Source organism: Astatotilapia calliptera, chromosome 3, assembly GCF_964374335.1.
Source record: "Astatotilapia calliptera chromosome 3, fAstCal68.1, whole genome shotgun sequence".
NCBI lineage: Eukaryota > Metazoa > Chordata > Actinopteri > Cichliformes > Cichlidae > Astatotilapia > Astatotilapia calliptera.
Genome location: NC_137424.1, coordinates 27,380,753 through 27,406,349, shown reverse-complemented (window position 1 = coordinate 27,406,349; position 25,597 = coordinate 27,380,753). Strand labels below are relative to the sequence as shown.

The window sequence follows — 25,597 nt, the reverse complement described above, 5'->3', positions numbered from 1 at the left end:
GAAGAAGATGATAGCAGCATTACTGCAGTATGTGAAATACTTAACAAATTTAGTTTAGCTTCCCAAAATGGAGAGTACTGCTCCACGACTGAAAACATATTTAATGTTTCCTCTTTTAATTGTTGATGAGCTTTTATCCAAGTCCTATAACGTTAAATCACAGGTTACTCTTTACTCCTTTATTATAGCATCTTTTATGAATAAACAATGTTATATTCTCTGTCTGCTTGTCTTTATTAGTTTTATATCATTATTATCATGCAACAGTGTAATTTTGCTCTTCTTTGGGTGCAGACTGACTCAGCCCTCAGGTTCATATGTAAATCTGTCAGGAGGTCAATGAGTGCAGAAGGTAAAAGCTGTGGTATGCAAGGGGCCCGAGCACCATTATTGCAAATAGCAAAGTACATACCGTTACTTTAACTGGTCTAATTTGATTTTAGGAAAGAAAAAGATTTATATCATGCAGGCTCACTGGAACTTCTGAAAGTGTCATAACAAAAATGACACATTTTCCAATAATATGTTAATGATATGCAAAAAATGAAAAGCAAAGAAAGAATCAGCCAAGAGTTTGTAAGCAAACTAGAGGGTGTTGAAGTGAATTATCTCACACTTTTTCATTGCAGTACATATGCAACATCAGTAAGCAGTTGTGTCCTTACCATTCCATTTATGGGCACATCATCATAGTGTAGTGCCATACCAGTGGGGCAGGCATAGCCACTGACTGGGTTGTCCAGATATGGGTTAGGAGACACGGCACGCTTACTGGTGAAACTAAACATAAAACATCACGATTTAGGCTTAAAAATACAGTGCCCTTCATATATCTTCATTACCTGGGATTTTTGTATCTCTTAGTCTACAAAATAGTTAAAAATGGATCATTAACGGTTGTAACGATCGTATAAAAACAGGAAAATGGAAAATAGCCAGACATACTACGTTTCAACATATAAGTCATTGTGAGCTAATGAAATAAGAAATAAAACACATTAAGCACTAATTCTTTAAGAATTCTTCCAGGTATTAACCAGAGAGAAAAAGATTCATGTGAAATGATGTGGATGCATCTCTCACCAGAAGGACTGTTTGGCAAGCTGGATGACGTTAGCAGTGGTCTCAACATCAATGTAGTCATAGTGCAAGGTGGCTGGGTCTGTGGTAGATCCAGTCTCAGCTAGCAAAACCCCCAACCAGCGACCCATCTCCTCAGAGGAGGAGGCCTGAAGGCAAAAGTCAGAGTTACAGAATATGCAATCCCGCCAGTGTCTGTGAAGAGTTAAATGTTAAAAAAGAGAGAAGGTTTATGATTTAGTGAAGGAGGACAGTAGAAACAGGGTGAGATGGAGGCAAATGATCCCCCAAAAAGACCAGCCAAAACAAGAAGAGGATCCTTATAAACTTTAAATTCCTTATTATTATTATCTGTTTAAATGAAGATAATAATAATTGGATTGTTTAAGGATAGCGTGCAGACTATGTGAGGAAATAGAATCAAAACAAACTGGATGGCAATTGGAGGAAGTTTGTGAAGACCAACAACATTAAACACAAAAATCACTGTGGGTGGAGGAGATATTGAGCACTCGAGAGGAAGATAAAAAAATAAGGAGCAATCTTTTCTTGCATCAGCCTAAGTGTGATTTAGTGGTGTTTGAGGCATTTCTAATTCCCTCAACAAAGTTTTTTTTCTATGAAAATCTCTCAAGTACGTAATCAAACTCACCTCCAGTACGGCCACTTCTTGGCTGTTACGAAGGAGGCGGAAGGCAAAGGGGTGTTTGTGATCGAGGCCGGGGCTGACCTCACAGCCTCGGAGGGGCAGTGAAGCTATGTGGCTTTTCAGGTCATCCCGGTCCTTGTGAAGGAGCAGCTGGTTGTCCTTGAGGCGGCACCAGCGCTCCCTCCAGCGGTTATTAGAGAGAACATTCAGGTAGCCTGTCAGAGCAAACACAGTCAGGAGGATACCATCTTAAAGAAGTCGTTACAGTGGCAATATTTTTTCAGGCCTGTCTAGTTGGGAGACATTTTAGTCGTACCTATTTGAGCCTAAATGAAGGAAATAATAAGACATAAAAGGCATTTCTATTTGTTTGTCCATCACTGGTCCTCATTGCACACAATGGGGTGCACTTCTAAATGAATTTTTTAAAGAAACTTTTAGAATCTTTATGTTTTATAATACGTCTGAAAGCATAAGGAAATCAAAGCAACCTGTCTGAACTGTTTACTTTCAGGACCCTAACATAGCAATCTTAAGAAAAAACTTCCTAGAAGTGAGTCGCACCACTCAGCAGCCATTCTGAAACGCCTCTGGCATTACTTTGAAACATTTTCTTAATTAACCAAAATTCCAAAGATTCATTGGGACATAAATGCATTTATAGACCGGTCAATCAATCAAGATCCATATAAAAGCCATACTTCTACCATGTCAGGATATTTGCGTCTCTCTCTCTTACCACATGTAGGTACGTCTTCTTCAGCTGATGATGTCTGTTCATCCGTGGAGGGCTTCTTCTTTCCAAGTCCAATGATCTTAGTGATTTTCTTACTTGCTCCCTTCCCCACAGTGCCAGTCTTCTGCTCCGACTTTGTATTTTTCTTTCCTTTTCCTGAGAGAACATTTTGAAATTAATTCCTTTTTTACACTGAAGAGTAAATTAGTAAAAAGAACTCTAACGATCCTTGCTGAAGGCAATCTATGATCTTGATCTCAGCACAGGAAAATACCAAGATAGATGTTGATTCAGTTATGTTTGGATGCTTTTGTAATAATGTAAAAAAGAAGAGAAACCTTAGATTCTACTATAAACAACGCCGAGTTCCGAACGGGTTTAATCAGACCCTTGTGTTCAAAAAAGCAATGTTGGAGAATTAAACTCATTTCAAAATCCCAACATTCCCTCTGGTCTGAGTGTTCTGATTTGAGCTGCCCTAGTTTCTATTCAAATAGCAAAAGAGAGTTGAATGACTGTGCACATTCTGCTGGAAAGAGGGCTAACAGTGAAAAAAAAAAAGGCCATGAGAGGCTATGTCTGAGTCGCTCTGTCTGTGTAAGGAAAATAGCTTCTGCTTGACTCTCTTGCTTTGCTGATACTCTGATCTGTGATGTATCTGAATGAGTGTAAAAGAGAGTGAGAAAATATAAGAAAGACAAAAGAAAGATGTGTGTTTTAATGTGTTTGTATCTCTACACTAGAAAGGAAAAAAAAGCTTGACTTTTAACCTCTCTGTACTGTCAGACATCGAGGCAAAACAGACAGTGGAGAACAAGCGGGGGAGGGAAATATAAAGCATTCCCCTTCACTTATGTCATAGCCAACGTCTGGACTGACTCTAAACACACATGTGAGATCTGTATAATCACTGAGGCCAGTTTGCACTTGCACTTGCACACACACACACCCATTAATACTTAACAGGAATCAGCACCTGGCTGCTGAAAACAGTGAATAGCAGTCCAAACTGATATGATATAATGACAGCAACTCCCTGTGTTAACTTCCTCTTTGCAGTCAAAAATTCCCGATTTGGCATTTTTCCCACATTGCATTTTCCTCCCCGAATGCAAGATGACAATTACCATGGCAACTGTCTTAATTAAACAGTAAGCTGTCTGCAGTCAATTTAAGATGCAGGGTCTTTCTTGCAATAACAAAAGAATACAAAGACACAATGCAGGGCTGAGGTGGAGCGTAGACACACAGTTGTAAAAGTAATTAAAAAAAAAAACTCTGATCAGGCTAATTTAATTCCAGTAAATCAGCTTTTTTTGTTACCAGCCATGGAAAGAATGTGGCTGATTAAGATTATGAGAGTTCTTGGACTGAATAAGAGAAGGAGCAAAGGATGAGAACTACTAACTATTTTTTTGGCAATTATTACAGCTGATGATGTTGCTGTGACGATACTGCATGATTAATATATGTGAATTCTGCCCCAATCAGTCAGAGAAAAACCACATCCAAAACTTCCTGAAGACTTTAAACATGGTTTGCAATAAATTTTGGTGTGACAGAAGTCACATTAATAGTCGCCAATGTTCCCTCTAAGCTGCGCACGTGCGCAATTGCGCACTGCAGGCACGGTTTCTGCACACAGAAAATCTGCATTGCGCACAAAAAAAAAATCTAACCTGAATTGAAAATAAAACTTTAACAATTCTGTTTTGCAGTGTTAGTCAGTAAGTGACTGGCTGCTCCCGTATGGGATTAGAACGATGCCACCTTATCCCATAGTCCAGCCGATAATGTGATTCACATTTTTATACGCAGCCAATCAACGTGGTTGACAGGCTATGACAGCGTCCTTATGTGCCGACACTGGCGTTTTAACTAGCAAAGCGGCGTGGCTGATGTGGAGTGAAGCCACGTTAATGACAACGTGTACAACCATTGGAGATGTGAGCAGGACAGACGGAACAATTGACGGAAAAAGTGTGGACTTTCTACCAGTTTTTAAATTGTGTTGATAGGCCACGTAAAACCAGAGTTATGATAAAAATATCTGCAATGTTTGGTTTCCTTCCTGAATACTGTCATTGTTTATATTTACTGCAGGAAGAAACGGTAAAAACGGCGTTTTATAAGGAAAAAGGCTCGAAAGCACTCTCTGTATGTGAGCAAAAACAAACCCCCACCCCCCTCTTTCTTTCCTATTCGTCCAAAAAAGTACCATGTCGACCAATCAAAAAAATGGTATGGCAACGTGGCAACTAGTTAGAAACGGGGGGAAATTTTAGGAGTGACGGCGGTATTTTGAGATGTGAGAGATTTGAGACGTTTAGCTCAAATCTTGTGTAGTTAGTGTGTAGTGTAGTCAATATATTTGTTGTGTGCGTCAGAACAATGAGGCGACTGCTGAATGTTACAGGTGTTACAGCAGTGATACATCTCCTGTTGTCAGGCCTGCAGGTATCAGGCTGTTGTTCTCCTTTATCTAGTGGACAGAAATTATTTTTTGGAGTGTCACAAATAATTTGTGTGGCATCAAATTTGATGCAGAACAGCTGATTGTTCTGTAAATAGTTTGAAATGTTTATTTAAAAATGCCTCGGCTGCATTTTAAAAAAATAGCTGCAAAAAACTTTGTTTGCCAAACTGAGTTACTTTTTTGAGGAGTAACTATATAATTATACAGAGAGTTACAGGACTCTCTCCCAGACCACAGACTCATAATACAAGTCAGAGCTTTATAAAAAGAAAAAGAAAAAGAAAGTTGGTTTTTTTTTTTTCGAAATTGGAGTTCAAGTCATTTTTACTTCCAATAGTGTTAACATACTACACAGGCCAATGGCTAGATTTTTTTTTTACATTTTCATTGTAAATGGGCTGAAGCAGTTTAAAAGTAGTCTAACATAAATGTAAATGCTGTAATTTGATTATTTTAATAAACCATGTAACTTGGATGGATTAGATGCTGGCGTGACCACAGTGCACACGTCTGATGTCACTCAGGGAGTTTGTGTGTTCGCTCAGACACGTGAAAAATTAGAGGGAACATTGGTAGTCGCTGAATTATTTTCTCACAATGTTGGTTCTAAAACTATGTTATGCACTTTACTACTGTTGGAGTGGAAGTGGATTCATTTTTCTTCCCTCTTTCTGGGTTAGTATCGTGGACAGCGTGAAAGACAAATCTACCATGACACCATCGTGGTGTTTTGAAACCAGAATGAGGCGTTGATCTGACCCTGATGCCACATGCTAATTTTTACTAGCAATTTTTCAATCATAGGTCATTAACCAATGACCGTATAATGAATAATGCCCCTTTATGGCTCTTACAATGACCAGATTGATCAAATAAATGCTGTTTTCAATCTGACCCAAATTAAGTGACTGAGTTCATAAACTCACCAGGAAAGGAGATCACAGGACCAGGTTGAAATAATAGCAACTTATTTATAAGCAGGGCTGAGGACCTATATTCTAAATTTGAGTAAATGTAGTGCAGCAAAGGAAAAGCTGTGCTAAAACAGTCAGACAGAGAGAGAGAGAGAGATCTTTTTATTATTATTAATGGAATGCTAATGTTTACTATATAGCAAATTATCACAGAGTCAGTAACAGCATGTAGGTCTTTGGGATCCAATTAATTCTAACCACCCCAAAGCGTACTTCATTGTTCAAAGATGCACTCTTTTTTCAGTACACATCTTGGATATTACCCCAGATCTCATAATTTCATGGAAGCAACACAGAAAAATGTCTTGCACAACCAAATGTTTTCAAATCTTGAAACCCAATTGGTTGTTAGACTTTAAATCAACTGCTGGTGGGAAATTTGTTTCAGATACAATTCTGGAAAAATTCACCAATCTAAACAGAGCAAAAAAATAAGAGTGTTAAATTTTAGTTGACAATCCAAATAACTGAGCTGACAAGTAAAGTGAGTTTTCTCTCCCAGAAGAATTGTGCCAGCTGAGAAAACACACAGTAAATAATCTGAGAATATTTCAACGGTATCTCTTTGTTTTGGCTTTTAGTTGAGTGAGGAAAGACCATCCCCATGTAAAAGCATGTTAAATAAATCCAAATGCTCATTCTTCAGCCTTCAATAAAGGCTGACCTTTCCACAGCTTGCGGAGATTCCTCTCTGAATTATGAGGGAGATTACGTGAGAAAGACAGCCATTCAGCCTGAGAACAATTCTTTACGGTTCCAAGAAACACCAGTTTTAATAACTCCTGTCCCTCACTGAATTTTATTATTGATGTTGTACTGTGCCATGGGGCTATGATTAAAGGTACTATGTGAATGCAATGTGATCGGAATGGCACTATGAAAACAAGCTTTTAGCTCAATCACACAGTCTTCATTAGATTGTTCATCTGTCATGGATCTGTTGACATGCAAGCTCAAAGCTGATTTTATTTAATCCATGGCATCCAGATGAAAAGATACTTTCTGTTTGGCACCATAAAGGGCAACTACTGGTCTTCATTCACCTTGACCAGAGATCCAGAATTGCAGTTGTTGTAGTTGTTGTTACTCATAACACAGAGATTGTTCAGACCTTTTTGTTTTAAGCACAAACTAAAATGGATGAAAATGATTCATTTCTGGTAGCAACTGTCGTTGTGACTCTCACCTTGGTCCTTGCAGTCGCTGTGACCATTCTCATGGGTTGCTTCCCCATCTGAGCTTGGCCTGTCACACGATGTCTTCTGGAGGCAGGACAACCACAGAGAAAAAAAGAAGAAGAAAGAAAAGAATGGGTGTACAGGAAGGTACATAGTGAACAAAACTGTACTTTCCTGAGGACAGACAAGTCAAGAAGCTAATCAACACAGCTAATTACACTGCAGTAACATCTGCAACATGTTACAGATGAGATTAGGCTGGGCTTACGTTTGCCATGCCAAGTTGGAAGAGGTTTGTCAGGCACACATACATGTGCCGAGTGCAGTTTGTCCACAGTGATTTTACCTGCTTTTTTACCTGCTTTTTCCCATGAAAGCCAAATTTCCTGTCTGTGCCATATAGAAGTAAATGTTTTTAGACACCGCCTGAAAACATACTGTGATTTTGAAAATACAAGGTTATGTCTACAAGAATACATTCATCTAAGGAGTTTTGGAACCAAATAATCTATTATTGACGTTTGAAAATTTATTGGCTAAGGCCAATAGCCTTATGTCATCTTTCTCCTTCCTGTGTTCATTGGAAAGGCAGTAGTGTGTCAACAGAAAAAAAAGAAAATTGCTCATAAGAAGCAAGTGTCTGCTTCAAAAAACAGCAACAAATCCTGGTTTAACAGATTAAGTACGTGTAACCTTTTATTGACACTGGAAGCACATTTTATTAAACTAAACTGGTGTTAATTACAGTGGGAAGACAGATATTTGATTCAAAACACTGCTATTCCATGAAGTTATCTATTGCACAAATAATAGTAAGCCAAGGCTAATAAATTAAGGTACCATCTGAATGACATCACGCACAATATATATATATATATATATATATATATATATATATATATATATATATATATATATATATATATATATATATATATATATATATATATGTATATATAAAACCGCAAATCGCAAATCTTCTACCAACCTGAAACCTGATTCAAACCCTACAAAAGCAACGCTTAATAACAAAATACAACAAGCTGTTAAAATGACTATCATCTATCAGTGTGAGTGTGTTCTGTTTACCTTTTCCAGTTCAGGTTTATGCACTGGAGATCCAGATCCAACTCCATCCAAATCTATGCTCCCATTAACACACACCTCTCTCATCACCTAGGAACACCACAAGGAAATACGCCATTAGCTAACGTGGCTGCCATTCACATTAAACAAGTCCACAGTCACACATTTGATTGCCGCTGTGGGAGATCAGATGCCGCCATCTGTAACGGCTCCTGACTGCTGATCATACCATGTGGGTGGATTCCTAATTTAAAAATCCTAAAATATTTCCTCGCTGAATTGCCACATGATTAAGAAGCTCATTCCTTCAGTCTAGAAGGTTTGACTGGGGTAATGCAGGCCACATGTATGGTGAACTCTCTCACATCTCATCATGCTACTGAATCACAGCCAAGGGAGCAACAAGCAGTGCATGAACTGCAGGAGGGAGAGCATGCATGCATGTGGTGTGTGGCAGTAGTTGGTGGTGGGGTGGGGGTTGGCAGGTCTGTAACAAACATGAGACACAAAGACTTTGCCTGCATTCATGGAATCCATACACAATAAGGTCCAGTAGGGGTGAATGAGATCTGCAGAGCTGTGAATAGGGCGCCAGCGTGCTTTACCATGACCTCATTGGATGTCTGACCTGGCAACCCACCATGGGATCTGGCAATCCCAGACATGTGGCAGTGACAGAGAGTGCAGATGAACAGTGGGTATAGCAAAATGAGATTTCAGTTGAACCGCTGTGTGCGCAAGTTGGCTAATGCACTCCCTGACACACATGCAGACACACACACACACACACACACACAAACTCCCACTCGTCTGAACCATCTCTAGCTGCGCTGGGCTCCTCAACTCATTGGTTTTGGCTTGGAAGGAGCATAACTGGGTTTCGTGGGGGAAATGACAGGCTGTGGCTCCATGGGTTTGGCTCTGAGAGCAGCTAAGAGGCCAGAGAATGGGATAGACAGCAACATCATGTCTATCTTTCCTTCGGAGAGCTTTTGCTGCCATGCCAGTGTACTACGTAGGTCTGATAATGCACTACAAATCAAAAAGAGGAGGAGGTGGTGAGACTGGAGGCTATAACTATGGGTGCTGAAACACAACTTGCAATAAAAAAGAAAATAGTGTTGACTGATGACTTGTTGCTCATTGCTTGTTCACCTCCTTGCAGTGCACATTTTGCAATTTTATGGTATAAAAACAGCTTGATTTCTTTACAGATGAAGCAACTTGAAGCATTTAATAGACGTGAAACCCATTCTTTACAATGTCTGCAAACCTACAAATGGCTGTCCCTCTATGACCCTGGTTCTCTTCCTGTTAAAAGGGATTTGAAATAAAGTTTTCTGTCTGTCTGTCTGTTTGTTTGTCTGGCAAAAGATAAAAGAAAAAAATGATATAATCAACCAACACAAACCTTTTGTTTTCTGAGTGATTGCTTTTGGCAGCACTTATCCAATTGATGCAAAAAAAACCAAAACAAAACTAAAAATAAACTAATCTGTCTGTCTCAGGGTTTGTTTGTTTTTTTTGTTTTTTTGACAATTCATTGAGGCCTATTTTAAAGGCTCATGCTGGAATAGTTGCATTACAGCTCAAGCTATAAATGTATTGTAAATGCTTATCTTGAAAGTGATGAAGGCATTGCCATGCACAGGACAACCATACACTGTCAAGGAGTTTGCACAAGGGGTTGGACTGTAATGGAAACTTGAGCAGATAAGCTGTGACTAACAGTGCACATTCCACTTACTTCCCCCAAAATTTATGCAGGCAAAGAAAAGAAAAGAGAAGTTAGTCAGTCAGCGAGACAAAGAAATGAGGTCAGACTATATCAGCAGGCAAAGATGAAGACAAAGAAGGAGTTAGGGCGTGGGGAATCCATACAATTAAAAAACACTGAAAAGGAAAATGAAGCAATGACACAATATGGACATGTGTGCTCCATAAACACATCGTTAGCCTACAGGGTCTGGGAGAGTCATTATTGTAAACTATGGGCTTTGGAAAGCCTCAGGTACTCTCCCAGCTTTCCCTTCACCCTGCTTTCTTTCATTTCTTTCCTCTCCTTCTTTTGTGGAGCAAAGCAGAGCTGCTCCTTCTGTTGAATCCGATGACTTCTATTTCACATGCTGACTTCATGCTGACTTCTATTTCACTGTTGGCCAGTGGGGGAAAAATATCCAAATAAATTTGAACTTCTTTGATTCAGATCGATAATATTCAAGAATGACTGTTACTGAAGCTCAATGTCTCTCTGGGTAAAAGATGAGCTTGTGAGAGGTGGACAAAAAACACAAAGCTCAAGAGACAAAAATAAATTTAAGGGGGAACAACGAATACTTAAAATATCCAAAAACAGTCTCAATTACTATTTTTTCCTTCTTCTTTTAATAACCTGTCCTGTCCAGCAGTTTTAGTAAGTTGAATTGTAGTCTGCATGTTCAGTTGTGGCAACCACAAAGAGACAAAGAGGGAGGGGGGCAGCAGACACACTGGGACATATCCACTTTGTGTGACTTGATGCCACTCTTACACACCCCACAGCTGAAGGGAACACAGACCAGCCAAGGAACGTAACCCTGCATGTAACAAAGCCAACTGTAGTGGCATGACGAACTACATGTGCATCAATTAAGTAAACAAAAAAACCCAGAGCAATTGCTAGAGTTACAAAATACCTGCCACGGCACTATCAGTTCAATTTGTTTCCACAATCCCGACACCTGACTAAATATGTGTCCAGACCCAGTTTCTCCAAGCAACAATTTGTGCACTCATTACCATCACTCGGATGGTTGAGGGATTTGTATATTTTCATGGGTCTGGTTGAAACCGCCTGCAGATACTTCAGCCCCCCGATGAGGTTACCTGCACCAGCCAATCAATAAACAACATCTAATTACCATGCCGAGCAAGTAATTGAATGAAGAAGAAAAAATCCAAACTGTTTGGGTCTTTGTTTCCTGACTGCAATAAACATGCTACAGCTGAAACTTCCAGAGAAAGACCAAAAGGAAACACTGCATATAGTAAGACTGGTGTTTCCATCAGTACATGGGGAAAATATGCTTGAGGGATTGTTTTCTTAACAAGGAGGAAAACAAGAAGACAAATCACATATTCAAGTCTAAAAGTCCACTGGAACTGCTGGAGGCCACAAATGTTTATAAAAAATACCATCACACAAATGCGCTAGGAGGCATCTTAAAATAGCACACGATAGGTTGTTGAGAAACCATAAATTTCAGGAGATACATATGAGATCTGAAGGGAGCAGAGATGAGAGGGAAGAATGTGGGGTGGGGGTTTCCTTTTAAAACAAAAAGACCAGATGACACCCACCATCAATGTAACTGAAACAGACAGAGCACAGAGGTGCTCTCCAACAACAAATGGTTGCAGGGATAGAAAAGCAGTACCGGAGCTTATTTGATGTCAGCGGGGCGGGTTTGTTTTGTGGACTTGTTGAGCTGCCAGAAGGAAAGATCAGAGAGTGAAAGAGAAGACAGGGGAAGGAAGAGGGGGGGGGGGGGGAGTCTGTGAGAGAGAAGCAGAAGAAAGGACTCAGAGGACTGCAAACCAAACATCTCCACATGAGAGAGAAACCAGCAGAACCACCTGTTCACAACAAACCAGTCATACAATACGAGGAAAAGGCCCATCCTGAGGAAGAAAGCCAAGACAGTTACACCCTTTATTCTTTAAAAGTAACTTGAACCCACTCTCTAAAACATGTGAAAGCAACTTAAAGGCTGATCCCAAGATATTTTAGATGTTCAGCAATCAAGTAAAGCTAGTAAAGCTCCAAGAAAAGCTAGTATGCTGCACTGGTGTTCTTGTCAGCTTCAAAGTTGGGCCACACAGAATGCTCTTTATCTACTGATTAACTCTTTACCCCTTAAAAGCCTGCCAGGCATAACCTTTGAAGTTCTCTTCTCAACTGAGTCGTTTGAGTAGAAAAAAAAAGACTGGGTGTGCACCCTTGAAAAATCCAGAAACTATGGTCGTCAAACCACAACTTTATTGATACATATCAATAAAGATGTCAAAGCTCGTCATTATTGGTACAAATTCCATCTTTATGGGAAAAAGAGTTCAAACAAACACCGTCTCTATCCAGTGTGATGGTAAAAGCAGTAGTTTTGAGATTTATTGATGTACCTTAAGCCACTCCTCGGCCTGTTCTTTGCTCTGCACAGCCAGCACCAGGGCGTCTGCACCTTGGTGGACAATCTTTAGTTCGTGCTTCTTTTTCTTGCCATCTTTAGGGATGTGTGTGATGCTGCACACTGACAGGTTCAGCTCCATTTGGGGAGTGTGGTCTTTGGAGGATTTGTAACACTGCATGAAGAGAAAGATTCTGTTTGTAGTGCAGTTTATGCTCACCATTTGTATGTACACAGACAGTAACATGCCTGAGTGTTTCTCACCAGCAGTTTGTTGTCTTTGATGACACATAGGAGTTTGGTCCACTGGCCGAAGCGCTTCTTGCGCAGCAGGAATGCACAAATCCGGGCGTCCTTCACGAGGTCCATGGACGCTTCCTCAGAGGGCCACTGGTGACGCATCTTCTGGCTCTTCCCATCCTCCTCTTCCTCATCGTACGACTCATAGGAACTGCTCATGGCATCCGAGTCATAGTCTGAGAGGGTATGAATAGACTGCCCTTCATTTTATATTCAAATCAGGTAACGCAAAAACTTGGGACACACTCACTTTTTTCTTCAGAAGTCTGTAACATAACTACTGTTACATGATTGATGTGTTTTATATATTAGCTTGTCACTTACTGGAGGTGATGTATTCTGGAGCCTTTCCAGGACCTAAAGGAACCGCTTCCTCATAGTAGCCTTCTGGAAGAGATGAGCTGGGCAGGGGAGGGGGCCCGTTATTTGGAGTCTGCAGAGTGAACACAGGTTTCCTCTACTTTTAATAATGAAACTTCAAATGACATTTTAGCTGCTTTGAAACATGGCACTGAACTGATCTGGTCTAGAACCTTCAATCATTTCAGCACTTGCAATTCAACTGACAAAACAACAGCCCTCTACATTAGCAATCACCAGGCACATCAATTGCTTTCATTCATGACGCCTGGCTCTTCTGTGCAGAGATGTTTTTTCAAACAAAAATGCTATACACTATTCCTGGGATTATTTCCTTTATTTCCTCTCATCATCAATAATGAGAGGAGATAAAAGACCAGTTTTACATTCAAATGTATCAATATTTTCATACATTCTCATTCATACAAAACTCTACCCATCATGCCTCAAACACAAAGGGGAATTAAGGATACCAGCCATGATCTTTTGTCTTCAGTCTTTAAAGGTGGTGACGATAATTCAAAATGATTAATCTCCCCATCTGCCTTTAATCACTGTCAGAACTACAAAAAGGAAGTAATTAGCTGCTGTAACATGAAGAAGGAGATATTCTTCTGGTCCAATACAACTTAGAGGAAGCCATTAACAATGTTGTCAGTGCAGCATTGAGCCTACTTCATTACTAAGTGTCACTTAATAGACACTGACAGAGCAAAACAGAGGCACAGTGGTTGCCGTTGTTTTGCTGAGGAGTCTTTCACTTTTCAGGTCAAAATCAGAAAATATTAGGTAGAAAGACGAGACAATATAATTAGACAGTGTCTGAAAGAGAAAACAAGAAAGTGTCGGTAAAAGAAATCAAATCCGAAGTTGTGTTAAAGACACTAAAAATGGCTGAAATTATACCAACAGAAAGATACTGACATAATTCCACAATGATTAACTGTGGTCTTAAATGGAGTTAAAATATTTTCATGCCATTATACTGCAGAGCTCATGAGCAGTGAAGCTGAAGGGTGGGGGTGAGACGTGCTTTGTTTGGACGTGTTCTCGTTGGCACTGCACAGTCCTACAAATCTAGTCAACAGGGTGAGGGATCAACTGCGCAGCCTGACGTGATCCATCTTGGCTGCGTCGCACTTCTCAGACATTTCACCTCGTACTAAAACAGCACTGTGGCTACAAACATCAAATCTGATAATGTGGTTTAACACTGGAACAAATAGCTTAGTGGCCGGCATACGTCAATGTACATATATTTTTTCCATTGCTGTGGAGTTGGGAGTTTTTGAAAGTTCCCCATGGAGTGCTACGACTTCTGTGGAACAGCTTTTTGATGAGTGTGTCCTTGTTGTGTTTAATGGATTCTGAGGTTCTCTATTTTGATGTTGGTGATGTCACATAAGTAGTAATATAGATGTTTTCAAAACGCTTTAAAAACACAACCCTTCTTTTAAATCACTAATATGACCCAGCTGAGTGTAGCATAGCTTATTAATGTTTCTTCTAGAGCCTCAGTTTAATAAGCAGCCTACACCGAATACAAGCCAGAGAAACTGAAAGTGCATGACATGTTGTCAAGTTGTAAAGACCTTATAAGGCCACACTCTAAGCGTCCCTGAAAGCACTTTTAAAAAAGACCAAGCCCGGCTGCTATGGCTGCACACTTATGGAAAACCTCTTTGATTTCCCTTTTTATTTTCTTTACTGATGGTATTGCCGATTTTCCAGTTATAGATGGGAGAAACATCATAAGTGCAGTCTAAGTCTATGTGCTATGGGCCATAGGTTACAGCCGGCCCAATCAGGTGTCAGGGCTGCATTGATGTAAGCACCCATTACTGTAGCAACCTGGGACATAAAAAGGACTTGGCTCATGCTCTCAAAGCACAGAAAGTGTGTGTCACTACAACATGACAGTGCACCGTCCAACATCACAGCGTTGGTCATAATTATGGCATTTCTGTAATGAAAGAGCACTATTGAATTTTGGTTGTACATGTCTATTAGTGAATTAAGATGCCAAGAAAAAGCCATTCTGTTTTGAGTATCCTTCTCGTCATTTTTATATTCTAGTATCTCTAGTGTTGAGTGGAGAGGAAAGCTGGGAGGGAGTGGGGAAGAGTTGTAGCAAAGGAGCTCGACTTGGACTTAAACCTGGGCTGTTCTGATTTTTTTTTCCTTTCTCTGGTAATACAGTAGAAATCGTGACTCAAACATACAAACACACATATATGCTAAAAGTCACTCACTGAAGCCAAAGTATAAACTTGTGTGATGGTCTGTATCTCCATAGCAAGCTAAAATATTAGTCAAATAATCCCTTCTAAAATGCTCCAAAAGGATCCAACAGATACAGGTAGTTATAAAAATAACTTTTTAGCCCATTCGGGTTTGTTATGAAGGGGAGGAAGTACAACATCACTTTTGTACTTTTGCTTTTCACTGCTGCAAAGATAGGCATTTTAACATCGGAGTCTGGAAATTGACTGAAGCCAGCCTCAAAAGGCACCTCGAAGGACTGCAGTTTTTGCCACTTTCACGTAGGCTTAATTTGTTTTTATTTGTCATTTGTTGAGCAGGAAGAGTGAGAGCTTGTTTTCATGCAGAGTACGTTCCGGATCAAAATGCGGTACAATCGTCGTCGTCGTCGTCGTCGTCTTTTTTTTTTTTTTTTTAAATCGTTGTCATTTGGAAATGAGATCGCACATAAGTATGAATCGAGATCGCGATTTTCTAACGATTAATCGTGCAGCCCTAGTGTCAATGCTCGTAAAACGTTTAACACGTCACTAACACCAGAGATGGGCAGTAACGCGTTACTGTAATCTGATTACTTTTTTCAAGTAACGAGTAAAGTAAGGGATTACTATTGCAAAAACGGTAATTAGATTACCGTTACTTTCCCGTAGGAACGCTGCGTTACTGTGTTACTAAAACCGTGATTTTTTTGCGAGAATGTCTCATGACAGTGACGTAAGCGAGTGCGCCGTTAGTGACAACAGCTGTGTGCAGATCAACAATGGATCACATATCGATTGTGGGAGAGAGTATGAGCGTGCAGCGTTTAAAGCGTGGAAGTACTGACCTTACTTTGAGTTTGATTCCATAAAAAGTGACAAAAACATCAGTGTCCATCGTGCGTGGGAAGAAAACTTCTTTTTACAGCGAAAAAAACCCCCTAAACTTCCAAGCAAGCACCGAGTGCGCAACGACGTAATGGGAAACTCACAGAGAAACTCGCGGATTCTTCAACTGACCGCGGCACACCTGCACCAGGGTAAACCTCCGCCTACCGCAGTCCTGCTTTACAGGTGAAAATAGAGCAACAGGACCGCTGAGTCTTTGACTTTATTTATTTTCTGCTGTGTTTTACTTGCATCTATTTGAAGGAGTGAGTGTAAACACAAAAAATATTTTATTTTATGTGCTGGAATGTGCAGAAAATAGGTTTAAATATTAAACAAATTCCTTCCAGTCAGAGAATGTTGCATATAATTAAATATTTGCTTGATGCATAAAGTTAAAAGATTAAAACTGATAAAACAAGTTTTAAAAAGAGACTTTTCCATTTGATTACATTTTGTATGATGGGTTATGTAGAAAAAGTAGAATTGGGCTGAAAGATCTATCGCTTTATCACCTCTTCAGGTTGTAAATCGTGTTTTTAAAAAGTAACTAAGTAACTAAGTAATTAATTACTTTTGAAAATAAGTAATCAGTAAAGTAACGGGATTACTTTTTTGGGGAAGTAATCAGTAATTAGTTACTGATTACTTTTTTCAAGTAACTTGACCAACACTGACTAACACTGAAAACATAATATTGGCGAAATTCTTATGTTAATAACTGAGCTAAGCCAACTCTTCATCCTTGAATCATTAGAAGAAATGAGGCATTTTGGGTCAAAAAGATGAAATATAAACACTTAAAAACAAAATAATCAATTATAAATTATTCAAAGTTCTGGGACCTGACACTTTCATTCATGAGGTTTTCCTTTCTCAAGCCAAACCACAGTTCCCCATCCACCTGTTAATGTTCAGATGAAAAAATATCCAGTTTGTGTTATCTGAAATTCATTTTTGTTGAGCAAACCAAGTTTCCTTTTCTTCACCCCAAACACACCCTCATCCTCACCCCCTAATCCTTGTTGTTCATCCTCCCCACGTCTCCTTTTTCATCTATAAGTCAAGTGTCTGGCTGGGCCTCTAGCAGAAATCTTATTGCATCTCCTCTGGGGAAACAGCAGTTTGGTGAACTCACTTTTTGGCATGGATGTGCTGCCCTGTTAAACGCCAGCAACACTAGCGTTCTCCACCCTAGCCCAGCCCTAAAAAAACAAAGGAAAAAAATGTCTCCCTGGAGAAGAAGACAGAAAGAAAAGAAAGGCAGAGAAAGAAAAAGAATGAAAGCACTCTGCCCAGACAGTCTAACAACAGGGAATAATATATGGTTTAGAAACTTGACTTGTTTGTGCTGGTGGAGAAAGACTTTTGATATGGAAACTGCAGCGCCATATCTCACATCACAATAACTTCCTTTTATAGACCCTTGAGCAGCAATAACACCATTAATAATCACACAGAAGTCGATTGTTTGGCTAAGCATTTTGCCTGAGTGCAGTATCACACCAGCGAGAATGTGACCCCATGACACTGCAACAACTCCAAGCTTGGAGGTGAAGAAAGAGCATTAGCACACATGAAACACACAAACGCACACACGTGTACAAATATACACCTGTGCACTTACACAAGTCACAGCACAACATCTTAGCTGTATCACACAAATGACCTGAAGCTTAACTACACTGCAATACAGGAGCACAATGAAGATGAGCTGACTGTTGTCACAATGTATATAACCCATCTGTTAACCATAAACAAATGAAAAACACACACACTCCATGTTCACATGGAGAACGTGGCAGATCATTTGTTCCACAGATTTCTAAAACAGCCTGTTGTGATTGTGACTTAACATAATGTTTTTAATATTAGATTTTTATCATTTGGTTTTTAGTGTTTATTTAAATGTTTAATCTTAAGTTCTTAGTTCTAGTTCCTCTTTAAATTAGAGTTAGATTTTTCCCTCTATTTTCCCAATAGAAAGTTTATTTTTGTGCCTTTGTTTCTCTCTTTAGGTATTGTTGCTTACTTCCTTATCTTACTTTGTTAGTTGTTTTTCTGTATATTCAGTTTTACTTCCTGTGATTTGGTTGATCGTTTGCATCTGTGTTTTATTTCTTCCCAACTGTGTCTAATTCCCATTATCCCTCAGAGGGGTGTACTACAAAGCAAAATGAATGTCATAGTGCGTTATATAAAGCTTAAAGTTTTCACTATTTACCTGGATAAATCACAATATTCAATTCAATTCAATTTATTTATACAGCGCCAAATCACAACAACAGTCGCCTCAAGGTGCTTTATATTGTATACACCCTACAATAATACATACAAGGAAAAACCCAACAATCATATGACCGCCTATGAGGAAGCATTTTGGCGACAGTGGGAAGGAAAAAATCCCTTTTAACAGGAAGAAACCTCCATCTGCTGTAACCGGTTGGGGAGAGAGAAGGAAGACAGGATAAAGACATGCTGTGGAAGAGAGACAGAGATTAATGTCAAAAGAATGAGCAGAATGTTTTAATTTGCTGTTTCAGAATTTGTATGTTTTAATACTTGGTTCGAATCAGAATCAGAATCAGAATACTTTATTGATCCCTGGGGGAAATTATTTTTTGTTACAGTGCTCCATTTTAAACCAACATTAAGACAAGACAGACAATACGCTAACTAAGAATAGTACAATATATACATATATATACATACATACATACATGAGTCACTTATAAATAAATATTTGGAAAAGAAACATGTGTAGTTGTAGCAGCAAACAGTGTGTTAAGTGGATGCGTTGTACAGGGAGAATGTGCTGATGCGTCTATTTTACACCAGTGGAATTGCAGCAATTAGAACACAGTTGAATCAATCAAATTAACATCCCCCTGATCTGACAACAAACTAAAGGAATTTCCACATCTCCTTTATTAGTAGACAGTATTAGGATGTTTATAGTGTTGTATACAGTAATGTATTCAGTTTAAGGGTTCAGAACGCTAATATGCATTCTGAAGTAAACCGCGTGCCCTCACCAATAAAATAATTATAAGGAAGAAAATGTTTATTTTACCCCTCTCTGTGTGATTAATCACCAGTTTTTCTGCAGCACTAGACTCGTCTTATTTGCAGTGTTGCATTTTGCTGTTTTTTATAGACCTAATTACTATTTTATCATCATCTGATGAGCTTCTTCAGTCTCAGCTGACTGCAGGTTTTAAAATATTTTTTTTTTTATTATTAAAAAAAATCAACTTGTCAAAAAGTAGGGAGACTTGGAAAACAGCCAAAATTGATGATAATTTAATTTACAAAGCTAAAACAATGTCTGAATAAATTGTGTATGAGCACGTGAGTCATTTGTATCCCTTAATCACCAAATCATAGGAATGAATTGATGTTTATGGAGTGTTGTTGTAATTTCCGTGTATGCCTGTGTGTCATGCTATTTCACCTTTTTCTTAGTATAAAGGTGACCACAGTTTGGGGAAGAAATAGCTCGCGAGTCACATACATGCACCAGTTACCCAGCTCATGCTGCTTGTGTGGGTGGACAATAGAGCAGGGCGATATGGCCAAAAATATTTATCACGATATATATTTGAAAATTTGCGATAACGATATAACCGACGATATAATTGATGCGAGACAAAATACAACTCCACAACATTACTAGTGCAAAAAGACAACCTTCCATTTATTTTCACATAAACAAGAAGCTGGTTTTTATGTACATTAAAGCTTTATAAAAATTTAACAGTGCAAATGCAAATTCCTTGCTGAAAGTTTAACCAAAAGGCATTTCCAGTAGAAATGGGCTGACATATCCTGAGCATAACCATGTATAATATCCACTGAAGTTAAAAAGAGGTGCTTTGCAACATTAAACTGCAGTGTGCAGTATGCATTTTTCGGACCATAAGGTGCACGGGATTATAAGGCACATTAAGCGAAACAAAGCAGTCAGATAAATCAAACTTTATTAAACTCATTCTTCTTGCTTCCTCCACTTCTGTACCATTGATTCATTAATGTTGAATTCTCTGGCAGCTGCTCTATTCCCATGTTGTTGCAGTATATTAATGACTAACCTCGCATTGTGGATGGATTATCTCAGTTGTTCTCCTGACTGAAGTTTGATCCGTTTACAGCATCCTGCCATGCGATTGCATTTGTCTCTAACCATGAAGAACCTTCACGTTAACTTTTATAAGTGGAAAAGTGTTAGTGTTCGTCCTCCAGCTTCACTGTTTATGTTATGCTAACATAGCTGTGTCGCTAGCGATCACGTAGCACATCATTATATACCAGCTAGCCCAACTTCAGTAACCCTACAAACATCACTGCTGTTTAGTTTCCTGTCTTCATTTATGTTGGAAGTGATAGCAGAGCTGTACGTTTGATTTTTTTCAGAAATCTCTCAGTCAGAACATGCAATATCATGCTTAGGTAACTAGCGAAACTAGCGAGCTAACTTCCGCTAGCTTCCTGCTAACTTCTAACTCCGTTAAATGTAATAACTTTTGTTTTCATGGATGCCTGGAAGTTAAACTTTATAGTTACAACTGGTAAAGCAGCAATGCTGATCGTTTTATTAAAGATGAAAGAATTTAGACAGTTTTTAACTCTAAGTGATGCTGCAGTGTTGTTTGACCTGAAGCATACGGAGTTTAGGACCCAGATTACTCCCAGATTTAAGAGCATCTTAGTCCGACAAATATGACAATAACAACGGCCGCTTGCATGTTCTGCAAAAAAATGTGCTTTGTTGTGTATCTGACGGACAAACACCAAACCAGTTCCACATCACGGAAGTTGCACCATTTTTACAAACCAATTCTGGTTCATCTGTTTCACTCAACAATCGGCCATGTGCGTATGAAAACAAAGGCACCGCGCATGCGCGTTTTACTCCCATTCTATTGCGATATTTCATTTTCCTATCGTTGCCTAACATTATACCGGTATTTCCGTGAACGGTATAATATGGCCCAGCCCTAGTGGACAACACAAAGGCCCTGATTTCCACTCCAGCAGTTCTTGTTTGCCACTACCAAGTCGCTTACATTGTCATAGTCAGAGCTATTATAGTTTTGTATTTTTATTTATTTTTATGTTAGTTTGAATTCTTTTTTTTTTTTTTTAATCTGTTTGGTTTCCACACAAAGTTGTGAAATGAAAGAAAAGACAAATTTGCCATCAAAGTTACTGATTGTGTGAAAAGCACAATCACTATTACCAGTAATTTTCATTATTTTCATCATTTTCAGTATTTCTATACTTATTTTTATACTTATACTTTATATATTTATACTTTCTATAGTGTTGCTTATACTTTATATTGCAAAGAACTCCCAATTTGCTTAAAGCAATTATATTAAAATTGTAAAGGGAGTTTTCATGACCCATCACGGCCTACATCAGCTCATGTCCATGGATGTGGATCCGAAATACCAGAATTCCACAGTCATAATGTGTAATTAGATAGTGGTAAAGAAGTCCTGACCTTGGTTTGGAGACTTTGAGTGGGAGGTTTGTCTGCTGCTCAGGCACTGACCTGAAACTCACATCTAAACATTTATGCCAAGTATCCATTTTTGCTCTGAGTAGGAGGACTGGACCTGAATAATGTTTCTGCCATGCTGCCAGCAGGACACTGGAATGGATAAACTGACTGGACATACGAAAGCAACTCCCTTAGGAAAGGATCTGGAAAGGGAAAACTGCAGTAGTAGCTACAGGTTTTGACAGTGACACCCCTATCGAAACTGAATTTTGTTTTATTGGCTAATAAAGGCCTGAAGCATAAGAAATATTTATGTTTGTTCATCAGTATATCATAGAAACAGATTGAGAAATGTTTATGAAAAACAAAATTTGAGCCACTGCCAAAACGTTTGGCCATGATGGCAAAAAAGATTTGAAAGAACAGTTTCACAATTCTAAAGAAGCCGTGGCTTTGTCATTAATTGAAAGAATTAATTGAATATACCCAGAAAACTGAAGTAAAATGTTCCTTTAATCTTCTCCAAAGATTTTTCTAAGTGACTTGACTTCCTGGAGAACTTCCAAACTCTCACTGTGTCATCATTACAAAAAATATTCCAAAGCACTAGAAATATCTGGTTCTTGAGAATGCTAAAGTACAGGCCTGGGTAGTGTTTTAGTATATCATTTACCCAAGACAGTGTTTTTTTGTTCTTTTTTTTGTTTTTTTGGGGGGGGGGGGGGTGATGATTTGACTGAATTTTAAAAAAACATTTTGAAAAAAGAAGCTTATCCAACTCTGATGGGTATTCAATGTTTCAGTGTCTACTTCATAAAACATACACACTTCAAACCTAAAGGTAACAGAAATACAAAGACTTTGGTAACCATAATTTGGGGGACATTTAAAACCAAAAGAGATTTATTTGAAGCTGAATACATGATTATTCCAGCTTTATTTATCCAGAGACTCCTGCTCAGATTCCAATGTCACTGCAATCTACATTTACTGAAGCAGTCTTACCAAGCACACCTATAACATTTTGAAAGATTATGAAACCTTAATGCAGCACCGTAGCCAATTTGAGTTTTGTGAGAAACCAACCACAGCATACATTATGGTGGCTAGAGGAGTGGCTTCTGTCCAGTAGCAGCACTGAAAGTTTCATTGTTTGAGAGGGGAACTCAATCTGGAAGTCAGGTGATTAGCAAACCGCTAAACATTTCAAACAAGAGACACAGTAATATGGGACGAAACCTAAAAACTCTCTCTGCAGGACTGCAGGACCAAGCTCAGTGTCTGCCAGCCTCTGTGATACATATCTAAGATTTCCAGCTCCCTGTTTATACATGAACCACCCATGCTAGTGTTACCTCTGACAAAACAAAACCTTTCACACAACTCCCATTTTTGAAACTTCATTCTTTGCTTCCCCCGCATTGTTTTTTTACTTTTTCCTGCCTCAGCTGGGCCAGTAAAATGTGCGTTTTGCAGGACAGGTGCATTCACCAGAGTGCCGTTACTGGAGGAAGTGCCACCTTGCCTGAAAAAATAACCAGAGTGAGACTCAGACAGGGTTGGGCATTTCCTCCATTTCTCACACCTCACAATGAGGAGCCAGTGGAAGCCAGCATGAGCTGGTGGTCTGCAATTTTGGAAAGCAGGATGAGGTGGGCCAGCCTGTCATATCTAAATAGTGTTCTGTATTGCAAATAAGTAAGAAGTCACCTCAGTGAAGCAGAGTTTCATGAAAATATTTAGACATATTATAGAAGTGCTCTGCACATTTGCTCTTTGTCTGGGTATGAACTCAACTAATCTGATTGCAACAAAGTGAAACATTTTACAGTTGGAAAATACATTTGCCAGTGTTTTCTGTTCAATAAGCTATCTAATAAGTCCCCCATTGTTTTCAAATTACATGATATTATGTGGTCCATCTGCATTTCTGTTCTGAAAGAATGACATTTCAGTACCAATACCATGATATGCTATCATGATCAGCCCCTCTAGCCTATACTGCTAGTCGACTGTCAGCGTTTGGCTCAGACAAAAGGACCTTTTCCCAGACTTCTTTCATTCCAGTTAAAAGTCTGGCTATGCAGGACTATTTCCAACAAATAATCACAATTACTGTGATAACTGAGCCAAGGACTTAACTGCTAAACTGTCGAGTTTTAAAATAGGGTTGCAACATCTTCTGCGAACAAGCAGTTTCTTTAATGGCCATTAGGTGGTGCCTTCAAGAAAACACTAGATTAAAGACCACCCTCGTTCTGCAAGCTGCTGTCACTACTGCTAACAGCCAACTGAATACAAGGTAAGTTTAAACTTCACCTCCACCGCATGCAGCAGTTCTCTGAATGTTTATTAATTCATGTGTGGTATTTAAGATTAACCCTTAAATGGACTGGCTGATTTTATGACATGATCACTCAATTATATCTATATAGCTACAAGCATGATATCATACTGCCAGTAACCTTTTGAGAGAAAACCTAAAATTGTAATTTAGAAGCTCTTCAGGCTTATTCAATTCAATTCTTGTGAATTTATAGCAGCAGGAACTACATGGGATTATCAATCAGATCCACTATCTCTTTAGGCCACTAAAGGAATTTGGCTATTCATTTTCCATGCTCCAATAACCATTCCCATTTGTATACATGCTGTGATCAGAGTCACTGAACAATAGTCCGACAGTGTATAGAGTACACTGTAGTATGAATTCATGGGTTAATGGGCATCTTGGTCAAATACGAGCACCCCTAACTTTTGTTTGGTTCAATTGTAAATTCTGTTAGTTCTCTACTAGACTGCAGAAATAGACTCAATTTTCCCTCTGTGCTTTATTTAGTCACTTCAATCACATCATGTGTCAGGAAGAAAAAAAAGAAACTTGGCATTGTAAAAAGCCTTCAAATGCACTAGAGTGGGGGAAAAAGTTGTGAAATAGGTTTTCCATCCATGCTCCAGTTACTCAGTGGGGACTTTTTCCAAAGAGTGTTAGTAACTGAAACAGTTCTGGCCCTTAAGATTAACCATGTTGTGTGCATGTGTCATTAAGCAAAGGCCTACTGCTTTCTGCAGTTAAGACCTATTCAATCTCCAATTTCCCACTTGTTTGGTTATCCCAGTGACAAAGCGTGACACCTTACAATACAATCTGTTAAACAACTTCATTTCCTGTCACAAGTCAATGACACAATACTGCTGATGTCACGAAATGCTTTGCTGTGGTATACCAAGCCACAAAGTAGGGAAACCCCACAGAGGAATTAAGTCAAATATGAAAACAGATTCATCAGCACCAAATGAAAAACACACTGCGTGGAAAAACTCCTGAAGACAAATAATTTCTGAGGCCATACAAAAGTAAAACAGGGCTGGTTCAACTCAATATGTTTGATAGCAATCCAACTGTTGCCACGCACGCACCGTGTAGCTTGACACTGTACAGTGACACACTTAGTTGGGTGAGTGTTTCCCCTTCAGGCTAGGAATAATTTGGTTTGGCAATATACAGCAATATAGTCTAAGGAGCTTGGAAAGAAAAGCATCTGGACTTCTTTAAGTTTCCTTGAAGACGTTTCACCTCTCATCCAAGAAGCTTCTTCAGTTCTAAGAGCAATTGGTGAAGAGTCCCAGATTTAAGCCCTATGGGAGTGTCCCCTAGAGGGTCTTGGACCCCCCTATTGATTCTCTACCTACCCACGCTCTTAGAACTGAAGAAGCTTCTCGGAAGAGAGGTGAAACGTCTTCAAGGAAACTTAAAGAAGTCCAGATGCTCCTTGGACTCTGAGGACCTGGATGACTGAGAACCTTCACAGACATACAGCAATACACAATGTTTTATAAGTGAGTAAAAAACACTCAGAGAAGATGGTGGTTTAAAAAACAAAGATTCCTCACAACTTCCAGTAATACATAACCATACAGAATACTGTATGGTTATAGTACTAGCTACATTTGTGCTGAG

The 25,597-nt window shown here is 39.1% G+C and overlaps 1 protein-coding gene across 5 annotated transcripts in view; it reads right to left on the bottom strand.

The window, feature by feature from the left end:
• afap1 (actin filament associated protein 1) overlaps positions 1-25,597 on the bottom strand; it is a 95,958-nt gene that overhangs the window by 10,525 nt on the left and 59,836 nt on the right. For 3 of the 5 annotated variants that reach the window (XM_026157932.2, XM_026157914.2, XM_026157941.2), the window contains exons 4-12: positions 12,967-13,075; positions 12,607-12,818; positions 12,338-12,517; positions 8,183-8,269; positions 7,102-7,177; positions 2,469-2,621; positions 1,733-1,944; positions 1,084-1,229; positions 666-780 (exon numbers count right to left, since the gene is read on the bottom strand). In XM_026157932.2, the coding sequence (XP_026013717.1) occupies positions 666-780; positions 1,084-1,229; positions 1,733-1,944; positions 2,469-2,621; positions 7,102-7,177; positions 8,183-8,269; positions 12,338-12,517; positions 12,607-12,818; positions 12,967-13,075 (1,290 nt within the window). The remainder of the gene's footprint in view (positions 1-665; positions 781-1,083; positions 1,230-1,732; positions 1,945-2,468; positions 2,622-7,101; positions 7,178-8,182; positions 8,270-12,337; positions 12,518-12,606; positions 12,819-12,966; positions 13,076-25,597) is intronic. The other 2 variants (XM_080299782.1, XM_026157922.2) reach the window with 1 other exon arrangement.